Source organism: Vulpes lagopus, chromosome 8 (assembly GCF_018345385.1).
Source record: "Vulpes lagopus strain Blue_001 chromosome 8, ASM1834538v1, whole genome shotgun sequence".
NCBI lineage: Eukaryota > Metazoa > Chordata > Mammalia > Carnivora > Canidae > Vulpes > Vulpes lagopus.
Genome location: NC_054831.1, coordinates 16,115,429 through 16,129,808, shown reverse-complemented (window position 1 = coordinate 16,129,808; position 14,380 = coordinate 16,115,429). Strand labels below are relative to the sequence as shown.

Below are 14,380 nucleotides of genomic sequence, written 5' to 3'. Positions count from 1 at the left end.
GGAAACCATCAACAAAATGAAAAGATAACCTACTGAATGGGAAAAGATATTTGCAAATGGATATATCTGATAAGAGGATAGTATCCAAAATACATAAAGAACTCATGCAACTTGACAATCTGGTTAAAACATGATGGGAGGATCTGAAGAGACATTTTCCCATAGAGGACATACAGATGGCCAACAGACCCATGAAAATATGCTTAATATCACTAATCATCAAAACCACAATGAGATATCACCTTACAACTTGTCAGAACAGCTAGTTATTAAAAAGGCTCCATGCAGGAAGTCTGATGTGGGACTTGATCCTGGAATCCCGGGATCATGCCCTGAGCCAAAGGCAGACACTCCACCACTGAGGCATGCAGGCGTCTCTTTTTTCTTTAAAGATTTTATTTATTTATTCATGAGATACACAGAGAGAGAGGCAGAAACAAAGGCAGAGAGAGAAGCAGGCTCCATGCAGGGAGCCCGATGTGGGACTCGATCCTGCAACTCCAGGATCATGCCCTGGGCTGAAGGCAGGCGCTTAGCTGCTGAGCCATCCAGGCATCCCTCTTTTTAAAAAGATTTTATTTATTTATTTGAGAGAGAGAAAGAGAGAGAGCGTGTATGTGCTCACACACAAGCACAAGGAGGGGCAGAGGGAGGGAAGCAGACTCCTTGCTGAACAGGGAGCTCACACAGGGGCATAAAAAACAAAGCAAAACAACAACAAAAACAAAAACCCAAAACAAAAAAACCTAAAAACTTGACCCAAAAGACAAGAAAGAACAAGTGCTGGTGAGGATGTGGAGAAAAAGGAACCCTCATGCACTGCTGGTGGGAATGCAAACTGGTGTAGTCATCGTGGCAGACAGTATGGAGGTTCCTCATAAAATTAAAAATAGAAATACTGTATGATCCAGTAATTCCACTACTGGTTATCTACCCAAAGAAAACAAAAACACTAATTTGAAAAGATATATGCAACCCTCTGTGTCCTGTGGCATTATTTACAATAATCAAGCTATGGAAGGAACCTAAGTGTACACTATAGACAAATGAATAAAGAATAAGTGGTATGTGTGTGTGTATATACATCACATACACGTATACCTACATACATGCATATACATACAATGTAATATTATTCAACCATAAAAAAGACCAAGATCTTGCCACTTGTGATTAAGTGGATGGACCTATGGGGTATTATACTAAGTGAACTAAGTCAGTTAAAGAAATACAAATACCATAGGACTTCACTTATTTGTGGAATCTAAAAAATGAAACAAAAGAACAAACAAAAAAAGCTGAGACAGATCCATAAATAAAGAGAACAAACTGAGGGTAGCTAGAGGGGAGGCACTGGGGACATGGTCAAAAATGGACGAAGGGGAGTGGGAAACACAGGCTTCCCACTTATGCAGTGAAGAAGTCACGGGGATGAGGCACAGCACAGGGAATATAGTCAATGATACTGTAAAAGGATTCTGTGGTGACAGATGGGAGCTACACTTGTAAGCATGGCATAACAGAGAATCGTTTCACTACGTTGTACATCTGAAACTAATGTACATTCTGAGTCAACTAACTTCAATTTAAAAAAAGAATTATTACCAAGAGGGACAGAACTGAGTATATTTAAAAATGAAATGCTTATATGGTATTTCCTAGTGTAGAGAAGTAGTACTTTAAAAGAACTAGGCGTTGGCGGAATCTTTGGGACTGAAAAACACAAAAAGGGCAATCAAGTTATGGAATGAATACTGGAATGGGAATATCTCCCTTCTTACCTAAAAGCAGCCCTATACACTTTGGTAAATAATGTACATTAAAAAAAGGAAACAAAAACAAAACCCAAACTCTAGATTCTTAATTTCTTGGGAGAAAAATGACTAGGTCTCTCCTTATTTTCTCGTGTCAAAGTATCCTTCCCCCCAACTCCTGCATTTCTGATGCTAGAGGATACAAGCTCCCCATTTGGGTAAACACTCTCAAGAATCTGTCTACAGATACAGATTCACTTAAATCTGAAGAATGACTCTCTAGGATTTCTGTTAAGTGTGGCCTTTAGATGGATCTCCTTCTGACCCAACAGAAAGGCATATACTAATCACATACACACACACGCACAACATACATTATTTATATATGTATTCAAATAAAAATAAATTCTCAAAACTCTTACCTGTGGGTTTTCCAGTATTCGTTTAACACCATCAACAAGATGTGAGAGAAACTTGGCCCTCTCTGCATTGTTAAACAGGGATCTTCTGACTGAGGCAATCTGTACTAAGCAGGATAATACCTAAAAAGCAGGCACAACCCAAACACAACTGATTAAAAGATGATATGGCTACTCCATACTATCCCCCTCCCCTCCTATAATATTCTTCTTTACATATGCCACTAACTCTATCCTTTCAACCTCTGCTACCATTATAATGATATAGAAAGATTAGGGAAGGTGCAGCCAGCAATACTCGAAAAAGAGAATTAGATACAAGTTACCATATTAACTAGTTAAATTCATAGTCTGGAAATTAAGTATTATTCTTTGACCACACAATGGCTTCTTTGGTTCTTAAGATAGATATATTTAAGGCTTGAAAATACCATACAGTTCATAGTTTAAGTTTTAGTTTTCCCTGCTTCATTAAGACTTTTGGCTAATCAGGTTTTGCCATAATGAAATAACCGAATTAGATCTGTGTCCTGAAAAAGAATAGGCTTTACACTGAAAATATTTTACCCTTTCCCCACTGTGTTAGATATTAATATTGTTTGCCCCTCCAGATCTATCTTCTATCGTTCTCCAGATTGCTCTGTTCCCTGGGAGGTTGACTTCTGCCCACCAGTAACGTGGCCAGAGCTCTGCTGCCCTCTTGCCTCTAGTAGGCTTCAATCACTGCAAAGTACTGGGGAGAGATTAAAGGCAGGAAGAAAAGAGGCATCCCTTCTGGACCTCTGGCTGGGCCATCACTGGCAGTGTCCCCTCCCTCTGCCGTCCAGCTGTCACCAAATCACAGCTTCAGCTCTTTCCAGCGTTTCCTCTTCTTGCCCACTAGGGCTCCCCACTACTGCAACTCCCTAGAGGGTGTACCTCACCTCACCACTCCTTGTTGGATTCCCTTAGTGTTGCCCACATCTTTACCAATTGGCCTTTCACAAACTACCTCTCTTGAGTGAGCTACCTTTTCCTGAAGTAAAACTAAAGATACAAACAATACTGAATTCATGTTTCTACTAGAGCTAAGGTCTACATTTGGAAAAGTACCATAATAACCAGGGAAACAAATACTAAGCAAAACACCCATTACTGTACTGTTTTGTTTGTGTTTCGTACAGTAGCATTTTATACCAATCTGAAATACTAGGCCAGTGTCTTTCAGGACCTGGATGAACTCTGAGATTTGAGGATGGTAATTACTGTTTTAAAGGAGAAATGCATCATTCCAAGAGCTCTCGAATGTTATACAGGATAGTATACAAATGTGCCTTCCCCTTACAGTTTCCAGTTAGCACTCATGTAATACATGCCTGAAGGATATTCAAAAATTTTGGGCAGGATAATTTTTAATTAGATAATACAAGCTGAACCTCCTCTACTGTAGCCTGTGGCTGTTCTCAAACAGTACAGTATAAAGTCAGATTCAAGATGAGACCAAAAGACCCCTGACATCTGCAGCAATTTGTCTTTAGCGGGAAAAATTTAAAGAGAATTAAGACTTTACTGCAAGAATTTTTAGGTCACGAGCTTTACCACAAAAGGCTAGATAACTAACCCTAGTATTCCTAGTATCACATGCTTTACTTGTGTGATTTGGTACAACAAAATGAATGAGCGTAAGGCTCATTCACCATTGCTACTTTCTAGTAGTAGGTTAGCTTTGTAAACTGTGGGCCTGACTCACCAGAGGTGAAAATGAAGGAGGGATGGAATGATACAGGTCAAAAAACAGCTGCAGAGTTGAAGAATCTAAGAATGCTGAAAAGAGACAAAGGAGTCATTACTGAGTGCGTCTGCTCATTGCTAGCGACATACTTACAGCACTATGTATTAGGGGGCACATCCTCTGCTTTTCTCAGTGTTTATTTCCTTTCAAACTGATAAGCTAAAAGGGGCTCTTTGTTTTTCCTGTTTTCTCATTTTTTAAAGTACTAGGTTTTAGCTCCTCTAAGGAGCAGATTCATTCTTATGATTCTCAGAGAACTTAAGACAATCAGGAATGTGTTTAAAGGAAGAAGTTTGATCCTGAAGAACACAAAAACAAGTTCTTTTCTCCGATTTTATGTTTAAATCTAGAAGTGACCTGAAATGAGTAAGATCACAGAAGTCTATAGGTGATGAATGTGAGAAGGTCAAACTCACATCTGTGAGTAACCCAGTAATTCAAAGTTCTCCCAAGCTGAGGGATCTGTAAGATTCATCCAACACTCTCTTTCTCCCTTTTTCAAGACAGATGCTGACCTTCTAGGTTTTCTCTAAAAGCCAGTAAGGGACCGTCAGGGGTTCTTCAGATCGTCCTGCAGACGTTATGCAGGGCTGGGCAGCAGTTTATTCTAGGTGGCACAGTGCTATTACCTGATCTCCAGCTGGTGGGAATCTGTACTGTGCACAGGTCATCTGAGGACTCATCAGTAGAAGTGCCGATGAAATCAAAGTTTAGGCAGTTATGAGTGAGTTTGAGCAGTTGCATGAGCAAGCCATGCTGACTTTCATCATTCAAGTTTAGATTCTTTCCTGAAGCCTGTAAAAATTACCACATAATGAGGCCCAAACAATCACTCCTCTCTTCCAAGCTGGCTGCCAGACTCCTGAGAAGGCTGTTAAGCCAGAAAAGGAGAGGGCAGTATTTCAACTCAACAAAATGATGTTTCCCCTGCAAAAGATGCTGCACTTGTGTCACCTTAATGTCACTATGAAAATCCTAGCTTCTTATTTACTGTAAAAATATAAAATTGGTATTTAAAGAAATCTTCCTTTTGACATGTATTCTTTACATGTTGTACACATAGTGACCACATGGGATTCTGAAGCAATATGGGATGGGTGGGTACTCCATTCGCTATGAGATCCTAGTTAGTTCTAGATGGGGCCTTTGACTTCAGTGACTAGTTGGCTAATTATTTTTGATGGTATTGGCCAGGAGGAGTCAATCTTCAGTTTTATCAAAAGCTTCCCCACCTTAGAGGGTTCAATAGTTTTTTGCCAGGCAGCTTGCCCAACTCGAGGACTGTGGGAATTCTGAGGTAGAACTAGGCAATTGAGGAAAAAAAATGAACATCATTAACTGGGACAACACAAAGAATCCAAACTTGCTTCTAAAAGTCGAAGCATAATGGAAAATGAGACTAAGAATAAACCCCACAACAAACCAAACCAAATAGACAACCCAAAATGAAGAGACAGCCAGAAGCTAACCTCATTTAGCTTTCTATGGGGACAAGGGACCCTTAGAACAGATTGCTATCAATGTGCACGACACATAGGTGAGCATTTCCTTTCTAGTTAAACTCATCCATAAATGGACCTCAGCACCCATTTTCTGTTTTAAAACAGGTAATTTCCTTATGTGGTAACTGTCTGCCCCTTCGGGTTATGAAATCTAGATGGATGTTAAAAATTCAAAACCTACTTTTCCTTACAGATGTTGCTTGTTTATGTGCTGCCTGTAACTCAGCAGGAGGCAGGGGAGCCAGCCGTTTCAGTATGCTAACAATGCAGTCTGAACCTACTTTTAGAGCTCTGAGAATCCAAACACCATAAAGCTAACATGACTTTCCTCCATGCAGGAAGATTTTATGTGGGTATAAAAAAGCAAACAACAAAATCCCAAACTTTGTGGTAAACTAGATTCCTTGGGATACGTGTTCACTTGCTGCACTTTGCTTAGGGGAACAGTTCTGAAATAAGGCAATTCCAATCCCCTCTCTAATGTCTGTGGTCAGTGTGGCACTTCCTTCCACATCCTGGAGACAAGTGTTTCGTGAAAGATGGTGAGAGCTGTACCAACTCTTGAGAGGTCAGCTTAGAGCTGATCTTTAACAGGTCCTCACGCATTCTCATCCTTTCAAAGGGGACTGGGAAGCAGGGCCCAACCTATAATCTCACCTGTTTTAGTAAATTGCAGGAAAGTGTAAAGATATCAAATAACGATGAATCTCGGAAAGAAGAGGCTATTTTTCTGTGCTTGGTTAAAGGATGGGTGGTGTCAGCCTGTGCAGAAAGATAAGCCAATCCAAGTTTTAGAATTAATTGCAAAGAAAAATATTTCATGTAGACTTCAAATAAAGTAGGATTTCTAATAAAATCAACTTACATACAAAACACATTTTTAATGTTTAAACCACTGTTAACTGACGTATAATGAGAGGATGCAAAGGACAATAAGCTGCTAACAGCTAGCCAGGATATGTCTCTAGCTTACAGACAGAAGATGGAAAAAGGGGTAAGCATCTCTACTGCCAAGTTTTCACTTCCTCGGCACTTAGGGAGGTAAAATTTAACCAATTGCTGGCAGATAGTGCTAATTATTACTAGCATGTTATACTGTGGGTTGTCTCAGAAATAGACAGTGGCATTGGGTTTGGTAAACAATCTGCCCAGGGCTAAAGTTACCACAGCATTTCCAAAGCAGCCATTAACCGACAGTCATGAACTTATGCTGACAATAGTCCATAACACCCTCTGCCTTCTCTAACCTATTTCAACACATAGTCTCTACCCCAGAAGTGAGCACTTAATTGAAGGGCTGCATTGGTCTCTCACTTTTTCCTCTGTTCCCCTCTTCTCAGCCAAACTTTAAGGTTTTTTGTGGTAAAAGTCGGTAAGTGGAATATAAAGGGGTTTCAAGGTTACCAGGGAATTTTTATTTTATTTTTTAAAGATATTTATTCATTCATTCATTCATTCATTCATTCATTTATTTATTTATTTATTTATTTATGATAGACACAGACAGAGAGAGAGAGAGGCAGAGACACAGGAGGAAGAAGCAGGCTCCATACTGGGAGCCTGATGCAAGACTCGATCCTGGGACTCCAGAATCGCGCTCTGGGCCAAAGGCAGGCACCAAACCACAACCAGGGTTTTTTTTAGACCAACCACCTACTAAAAGCTTAAATCTCTTCTATATACCAATCAATTTATCTGAGAAGGGGTTCATTTGCTGTTGGCACATTAAAGAATACAGCAAGATTTCTGACAATCAGGTTATAGACTCTCCTTTTCTTTTTAAAGGCTTTATTTAAGTAATCTCTACACCCAACGTGGGGTTCAAACTCATGACCCTGAGATCAAGAGTCAGGTGATCTTCTGACTGAGCCAGCCAGGCACCCCTCCCCTTGATTTTATTTCGAAGTTCAAACAGGGATAACAGAAATAAGCTTTCTGATTCAAATCTGACAACCAAAAAAAAAAAAAAAAAAAAAATTTAAAAGAAAACTAAGTTTGGCAGAGGTTCAAAATACCTCCCGATTCTAGCTTCAGTGTCACTGTGTTACCATAAATGTCTTGGATAGTACGGCATTGCCAGATTATATACCATATTCCATATATAATCATTTACACTGATCATAATACAGAGAATAACTACACACATTAAATATATTACACATATTTCTATTGTTTTATTAAGAAAGACAAATAAAATTTTGGAGTTCAAAATATCAAGACTGGTGTATTTTGCCGGGGGGAGGGGGGGCTTCAAAGAGGAGAACATTAACAGCACAATCTATGTCCTCAGTTAATGCACGCTCTCCTATTACAAAGGTAACAGTGGTTACCTAGTAAATGGTTCAATAGTGGTTCAATAGTAAATTAGTTCAATAGTAAATTAGTTAAGAGTACAGGCTCCGTAGTAAGACTATATGGGTTTAAATTCTGATATGCTTGCTTGCTACCTGTGATACCTTAGGCAAATTATTGACCTTTATGTGCCTCAGGTTCCTTCTCTAGAAAATGGGATGGTGACGGAACCTACCTCCCAGGATTATCGTGAGAATAAAATTAGCTGCTATCAGTAAATTGCTTAGAACATCACCTGCCACACATCAGCAACTCAGAAGTACAAGCTATTATTATTTTGATATTACTGACCATAGTGGGGATCGCATGTGACAGAGAGTTTAAATGGCCAGAGGTTGATGCATTTAAAATAGTACTGCTTCATAGTTAAAATTTCTCAGGGTTAATATACAGATCTGCATAAATATGCGCAATAGCAACAGTGATGCCAATGTAATTCACAGCTTGCGACTGAAGGGTGAGATGTCACAACTAATATTAATAGTGGCCTGTTCAATAATTACAAAATTTTAGCTGGATACAAAAGTAAATGACTAAAAAAAAATAATAATAATAATAGCCAGAGCAAAAGAAAGCCACTGGTGTTTCCTCTGTAGTAACTGTGACATCAAGGACTACTCAAAAAATTATTTGGTATTTAGTAGAATGTTTTATGCATTCTAAAAAGATCACCAGAAAAGTCTTTAATAATAGCATATAGGAATTGAGTTTTAAAGGATTATAAACACATACTAATGTATTTAGCAGAAGTGGCACACAAATGGTTCTGGTTCCAGTTTTGTGATCCCTTTTTTGGATCCATTCTCTTTGATTAGCAAAGCAGTAATTCATTAAGGTTTTGACTTAGGACAGTTGCTCTCAGCTCTCACAATGAACATTAATACCAGCAAGGAGAGCTGGTGGAGGATAAAATGTTCTGGAGACAGAAGAGGACCAGGACATTAAGAATGAGGTAGGCTGCACTTACAGAGGAAAACCCAATGGAACTATTGTTTCAAAGGGCATTAATCACTTACCGCAAAAGCACACAACTGCCAAAAAAGATCATCCCACACATAGCAGAAAACACCAATACTAAGAAAAAATATGGCACTTACTTCAATGAGGAAGGCTGTAGCACTTACTTGATTAATTTCATTGGTTAGCTGAGATAAAATTGTGACGCCAATGATGCAGTATTCAACACTATCCTGGTAAAAACAACGTAAGGCACAGGTTGGTGCGTGTAGCTAGGTTTCAGCCACGGAATTGCAGCCACGCTTTGGAAATGGTGGAATCCTGTGTAGCTACTAAAACCGCCCAGATAAGGTAGTTTAAGGCTGTTGCTTTGCAGGACATAAAACGTTAACTGCTACATGGGAAGGCTGCTAACTTTGACTTCATCAAGACTGAAACCTTTTGTATTTAAAACATACTCATGGCATCATACCACACCCATTATACAAAGAGAAACTGGCAAAATACATCTAAGTTAAGCAATAAGTAGATGTGTAATACAATTCACAAAGAGACCAAAAACTAGATTTACAGAAGATGTAAATAGGAAGTTCACAGAAAAAAAAAAAAGTTTAAATTAACATGAACATTTGTTCTGTCTCATTCATAACTCAAATGTTGAAATGCTAATTCTTTTTACCTATTAAATATTGGAAAAATAAACAGCTGAGTTCCTAGGGTGGAGGTACAGAGGACTAGGCAAGCATTCTTTTAATTGTTGTAGGACACAACTTTTTTGAAGATAATTTGGAAATATCTTTGAAAGCCAAAAATACACATGTCCCTTTGACTGTATAATTCTAAGGCTAGGAAATCACCGTAGAAACACATACTTATTCCACGTATGACAGGTGTAATTATTTTAGGATATTCACTGATGTGTCTACTTAAAGTATAGAACCAAACTAAAGGTCCACCTATAAGACATTAGTTAATTAAGTTATGGTATTTTAAGACTGGCATAGTATATAGGCATTAGAAAAAATGGAGTTTGTCTGTGCTGACATGTAAACATATAAAGCTAAGGAACATTAAAGGTAAAAAAGACATAGAAGAGAATGTATAAAATAATTCCATTTTGTGTAATTAAAAAAAAAAAAGTAGATCACTATATAAGCACATACATGTTGCTTCTCACATTCCTACTCCATCACATATACACATCGTACCTGTAAGAACCTTGTGACGTCTGTGATTGCATTTCTGAAGACGTAGTCATCCTTCTGACAGTCAAACCAGCCCAGTTTTGTGATTCTGGCATATAACTGAATAAGTGCTTGTGTCACAAAAGTAGCCAACTTTGGCCGAGTGGCAAGGTAGTTGAGCACATAGTTCCCTACAAAACAAAAAAATCCACATAATTGGAAATCTCTGCCAGGGAAGGGCACACATCTTTAAATATATTAAACATTCAGGAAATGGTAAATTTAGCTTATTTCCCATGACTGCCTTAGTTTTCTTCTATTATTTTTTTTCTCCCTGCTTTCTAACATGGTGATATATCTAACAGTAAGAATGTGCAAGTCATAATGTAGTTTTAAGCAGAGTTGTAACTGGAGATAAAAAAGAAAAAAAGAAAACATAACCATTTCTCCTAAGTCTCCGTAATTCTTGTTTCTGTTATATTCTCTTAATTCTTAATGCAACTGAGAAATGGGACTTTGAATTTATGATTAGTAGGCTTTTCAATTCAGGATTTTATACCTGTCACAATGAAGACCCTGGAATATGGCAACTGTGAATCTACTCCTAGATAGCTAAATAACATGCTTGTGCAGAATTCAAAATTCTTAACAATATTTTTCTTAGTTAATAGTGGTAGTAGGGACCAAAGGAAAGAAACCTCCTAACAAATGGGATGACTTAGGACTTTATCTAAAAATAATTATATAAGATCCTCTATACTTTTAAAAGCCCCAAATTCCAGGAAAAAAACTAGATTCTATATATTTTGTATGCTTACCAATTTCAGAACATTATCAAACAACATACAATTATTACTAGCATATCATCAAACATACAATTTCTTGAAGAGAAAACAGATTCTCTACTTACGAATATCTATGCGTTGCTCCAATGGTAGAGGGTTGTTTGTGCGTGATACAAGCTTTGTAAGGCATGTAGCTGCCAGTAACTGGGAGTAAGAGGACTGTGGAAAGATGAGGAAAAGGACTCAGAATTCAATTTTATTGAGTTACTCAGTCACGAGGTTTTTTATTTGGAGATCTATGCTCAGATTCCAGAAATATTAATCAGTTTTGCCCTATCTGATCCTCTGCATTTTAGAGGGTCTAAGGAAAAATGAGTCCCACATAGAGTATATGTTCACTGAGCTGATTTCAGTAATGAACAAGGTACAGTATAAAGTGAATGGCCTGATTGAACTGAATCCAGTGCAGATTCTGCATCACTCAGAGGGGGCCCACTCTAGAGAAGATCATTTCAGAGAGTTATTAAGAAGACAAATCTTTAGAAGATGGATCTCTTCTTTCATTTAAACCAAGTAATCTTCTGTTAAAAGCCTTGTTACAGTGATGTTCAAAAAGTTCAACTCAAAGTATTCCTATAGTATACCATTAGAAAGTTAAAACAAAAACAAAAACGATGCAGTGTCAGAGGGAACCACTACATTGTGCAACTACATCTTTACATCAGCATGGCTATCAATCAGATCCAGTTTTGCGAGATGTATATGCTAGTTTTAAAGTGAATTTATAACATTTATGAGAAAGAAAAACCATGCTCTATATGCAAGGGTACAGTATTAGCACATTCTCCCATGTGGATTTTATGAGTTTTAAACTTATGGAGAATCAGAGCATTCCAACTGACCATAATGTATAAAAAAGAGCTATGCGCGAATTCTTCCACATGTTTCTATTATTATAACGTCCTATAACAGGGACAGACTCAGACCCACCAAAAATAATTTAATCAAAGGTCAAGGACAATTTCCTATAACATTAAAAATCCTTAAAACAGTAGGCTATCCACAGGCACTGCATAATACCACCAGTTACAAACAAAAATTTATGCTTAAGAAACAAAATCTATGATGTGACTTCGACATGTTTTTTTTCAATACCCCTGAATATGGTTTAAACTGATTAGAGCAGGTGTGTCAAACACTAATAATGCAAGAGGCTACTCTATAGAATACGACATACAACTGTAACTATACACTATACAACGTCTAGGTGGTTTTTATACATAATTTCAATAAATCTGCTAAATCAATAGAGATTAGAAGGAAGAATCCACTATAACTGTTTTTAGTACCACACCAATCCTGTTTTATTGCAGCTTGTTTTATTTACTGACTGTCAACATGAAGATCTGGAATTAACAGTGTCAGAGATGATACTGTATGGTTCCAGTGGAAGTCACCTGGAAGAGCTGGTTGTGCTTGACCTTTAGCACAAAATATATAAATATAAGTGGGTCAATCCTAAGATTAAGGGACTGGAAAGAAATACATAACATACTACATGCAAAAATGGAACAGAGCACTATATAGTCTCTGACCAGGACTCTGTAACCTTCCTATGCTTGGAAAAAGAGTTCGCTCTCTTAGCTACTGAAGGGTAATTTTTAGCCAACTGAACAAATACTGTAACACTGTCAATGAAAATTCAAACATGAAGTCATCTAGAATTTTACCTTCAAAACAAATTAACTGCTTTTGTTCTTTCCACATATCCTTCCCGTCTTAAGCAGAATGCTAGCTGCTAGTCTAGTTGGGATTCTGACTCTTTCAGGGCCCTTTCAGGATGCTCTGGTTGGACTCTTACTTAGCCTTTCTAAGACCTCCATCTTGCCCCAAATGCTAATTGAATCAAACTATGTCTCATTGACAGCATTACATTGATCACTATACTGCCATTTTTAGCTCCAAGAGGTTCTGATTCCATTTTTAAAACAATGACTTGTGGTTTTCATTGTGAATTCCTCCCCACTCCTCACACCTGCAAGGCAATAAGCAGCAGCTGTGGTATACAGGAGGCCTCAGAGACCACTGGGGTGCTTGCACAGTGACATGGGCTATGTGGGTAGGAAGGATCATTCATATACAGCTCTGTCTTGTCAGTAAAGGATATGAAGTGGTACTTAATTGTGAGAAACAGAAAAAAAGTCCCAGAAATTTGATTCAAGATGAAAAATGACAGAATAAAATGTATATTCAATGAGATTTTCCTGATGAGGCTGTGTGTCCTTTCACTGTCAACCTGGGGGCTAGCTATGGTGCTTTTTAAAGGTGAAATTAAGAAGTCAGAGGCACCTAGAAGGGTTATGGAACACAAGCTATCCCAATTCACCCTTAAACTTTGAATACACTTTCCTAAACTTTTCTTCTCCTTCAGGATTCTTCAAATCTTACGTACACTTCCTCTTTCGAGGAGTAGCTGGCACTTGCTCAGGCAATCAGGGCTGTTGGTGAATTCAACCAAGGCTTTCTCTGCCTGGAGTCGAGTGGTTGTGTCTGTTGTCTCATAAAGCTGTTTGCACAGATTCTCTAGTTGGGCCAGGCTCTGGAAAAGATCAGTCAAGGAAAAAATCAGTCCAGCCCACTCAAAGTACCATGCACAAAACCACTAGACAAAGGTAAGTAATAAGCAATGGAGAGATATTTGTTTCTCAACTCTGAGGAGAATATGGGTGATCTTATCTAATAATAACCATTTATAGCTTCTTAAATTTTATGTTTTAGAAGACAAAATGATGAAATGCCTAAAACATCTATACTTTTGTAGTCATTCCACTGGAGATCAGTCACAGATGATATATTCATTTTTCCTTATAAATACTCATCCTCCTAAAAGATTTTCAAATAAAAACTCAGAATTGACTTTTTCTGCCATCAATTTCAAAACTCAATACTGGAGGCATTGCTGTAAAATTAAGCACATAAGCACACAATATAAGCATCACGTATATCTTAATGTAGTTTTAAATATTTCCCTTTGCCTAGTAGTTATCAGCTTAAAATTATGTATATGAATAAAGATGGCCAACCACTATGAGAAGGCTTCTGAATGCATGTACGCACCTTCCTCCCTGGATCCCTCATGTTTAAAGTTCAGCAGACTCTTCTCCTGTCGTACTTTAAACTCTTGCTTCGGTTCCAAATTTAAAGTGGAAGGGTCAAAATAAATTCAACCCTAGCATATGCTCAGACAGAGATAAGACCAAGGAAACGCCCCCAAACAAACCCTTCTCTCCAAATCTTGAACCAGTTCCAGGGAGGCAGGAAGGAGATGGGTGTGTGCTTCAGTCAAAAACCCAAAGGGATGCAAATCTACTTCCACTAAACGTGGTGTTGAAAAGCAAAGAGGAAAGAAACCAGTAAGAGTTCACTTAATTGTCACCTTTCACTGACTGAAGAGGAGGGCAAACATCTGTTAGTCTTTAAAGAAACGGTTTGGACTTTAAGAAGAAATATGAGCCTATTTTCTACAGTAGCAAGTAAGATTTGGTTTAAACATTTTGAGGGATCCTACTATTAGAAATGACAATTCTGATGGGAACAGCAAGAATAATAATTATTAAACAAACTGACCTGGGTAAATAGTCTACAATTGCTTACAA

The 14,380-nt window shown here is 38.0% G+C and overlaps 1 protein-coding gene across 2 annotated transcripts in view; it reads right to left on the bottom strand.

Moving 5' to 3' along the window:
* XPO7 (exportin 7) overlaps positions 1–14,140 on the bottom strand; it is a 40,863-nt gene extending 26,723 nt beyond the window's left edge. The window contains exons 1-9 of one of the 2 annotated variants that reach the window (XM_041765323.1): positions 13,842–14,140; positions 13,177–13,323; positions 10,850–10,943; positions 9,964–10,130; positions 8,896–8,988; positions 6,104–6,208; positions 4,574–4,739; positions 3,903–3,976; positions 2,177–2,296 (exon numbers count right to left, since the gene is read on the bottom strand). In XM_041765323.1, coding sequence (XP_041621257.1) covers positions 2,177–2,296; positions 3,903–3,976; positions 4,574–4,739; positions 6,104–6,208; positions 8,896–8,988; positions 9,964–10,130; positions 10,850–10,943; positions 13,177–13,323; positions 13,842–13,862 — 987 coding nt within the window. In that variant the 5' untranslated portion in view covers positions 13,863–14,140. The remainder of the gene's footprint in view (positions 1–2,176; positions 2,297–3,902; positions 3,977–4,573; positions 4,740–6,103; positions 6,209–8,895; positions 8,989–9,963; positions 10,131–10,849; positions 10,944–13,176; positions 13,324–13,841) is intronic. The other variant, XM_041765324.1, reaches the window with a different exon arrangement.
* Between the last annotated feature and the right edge of the window lie 240 nt (positions 14,141–14,380).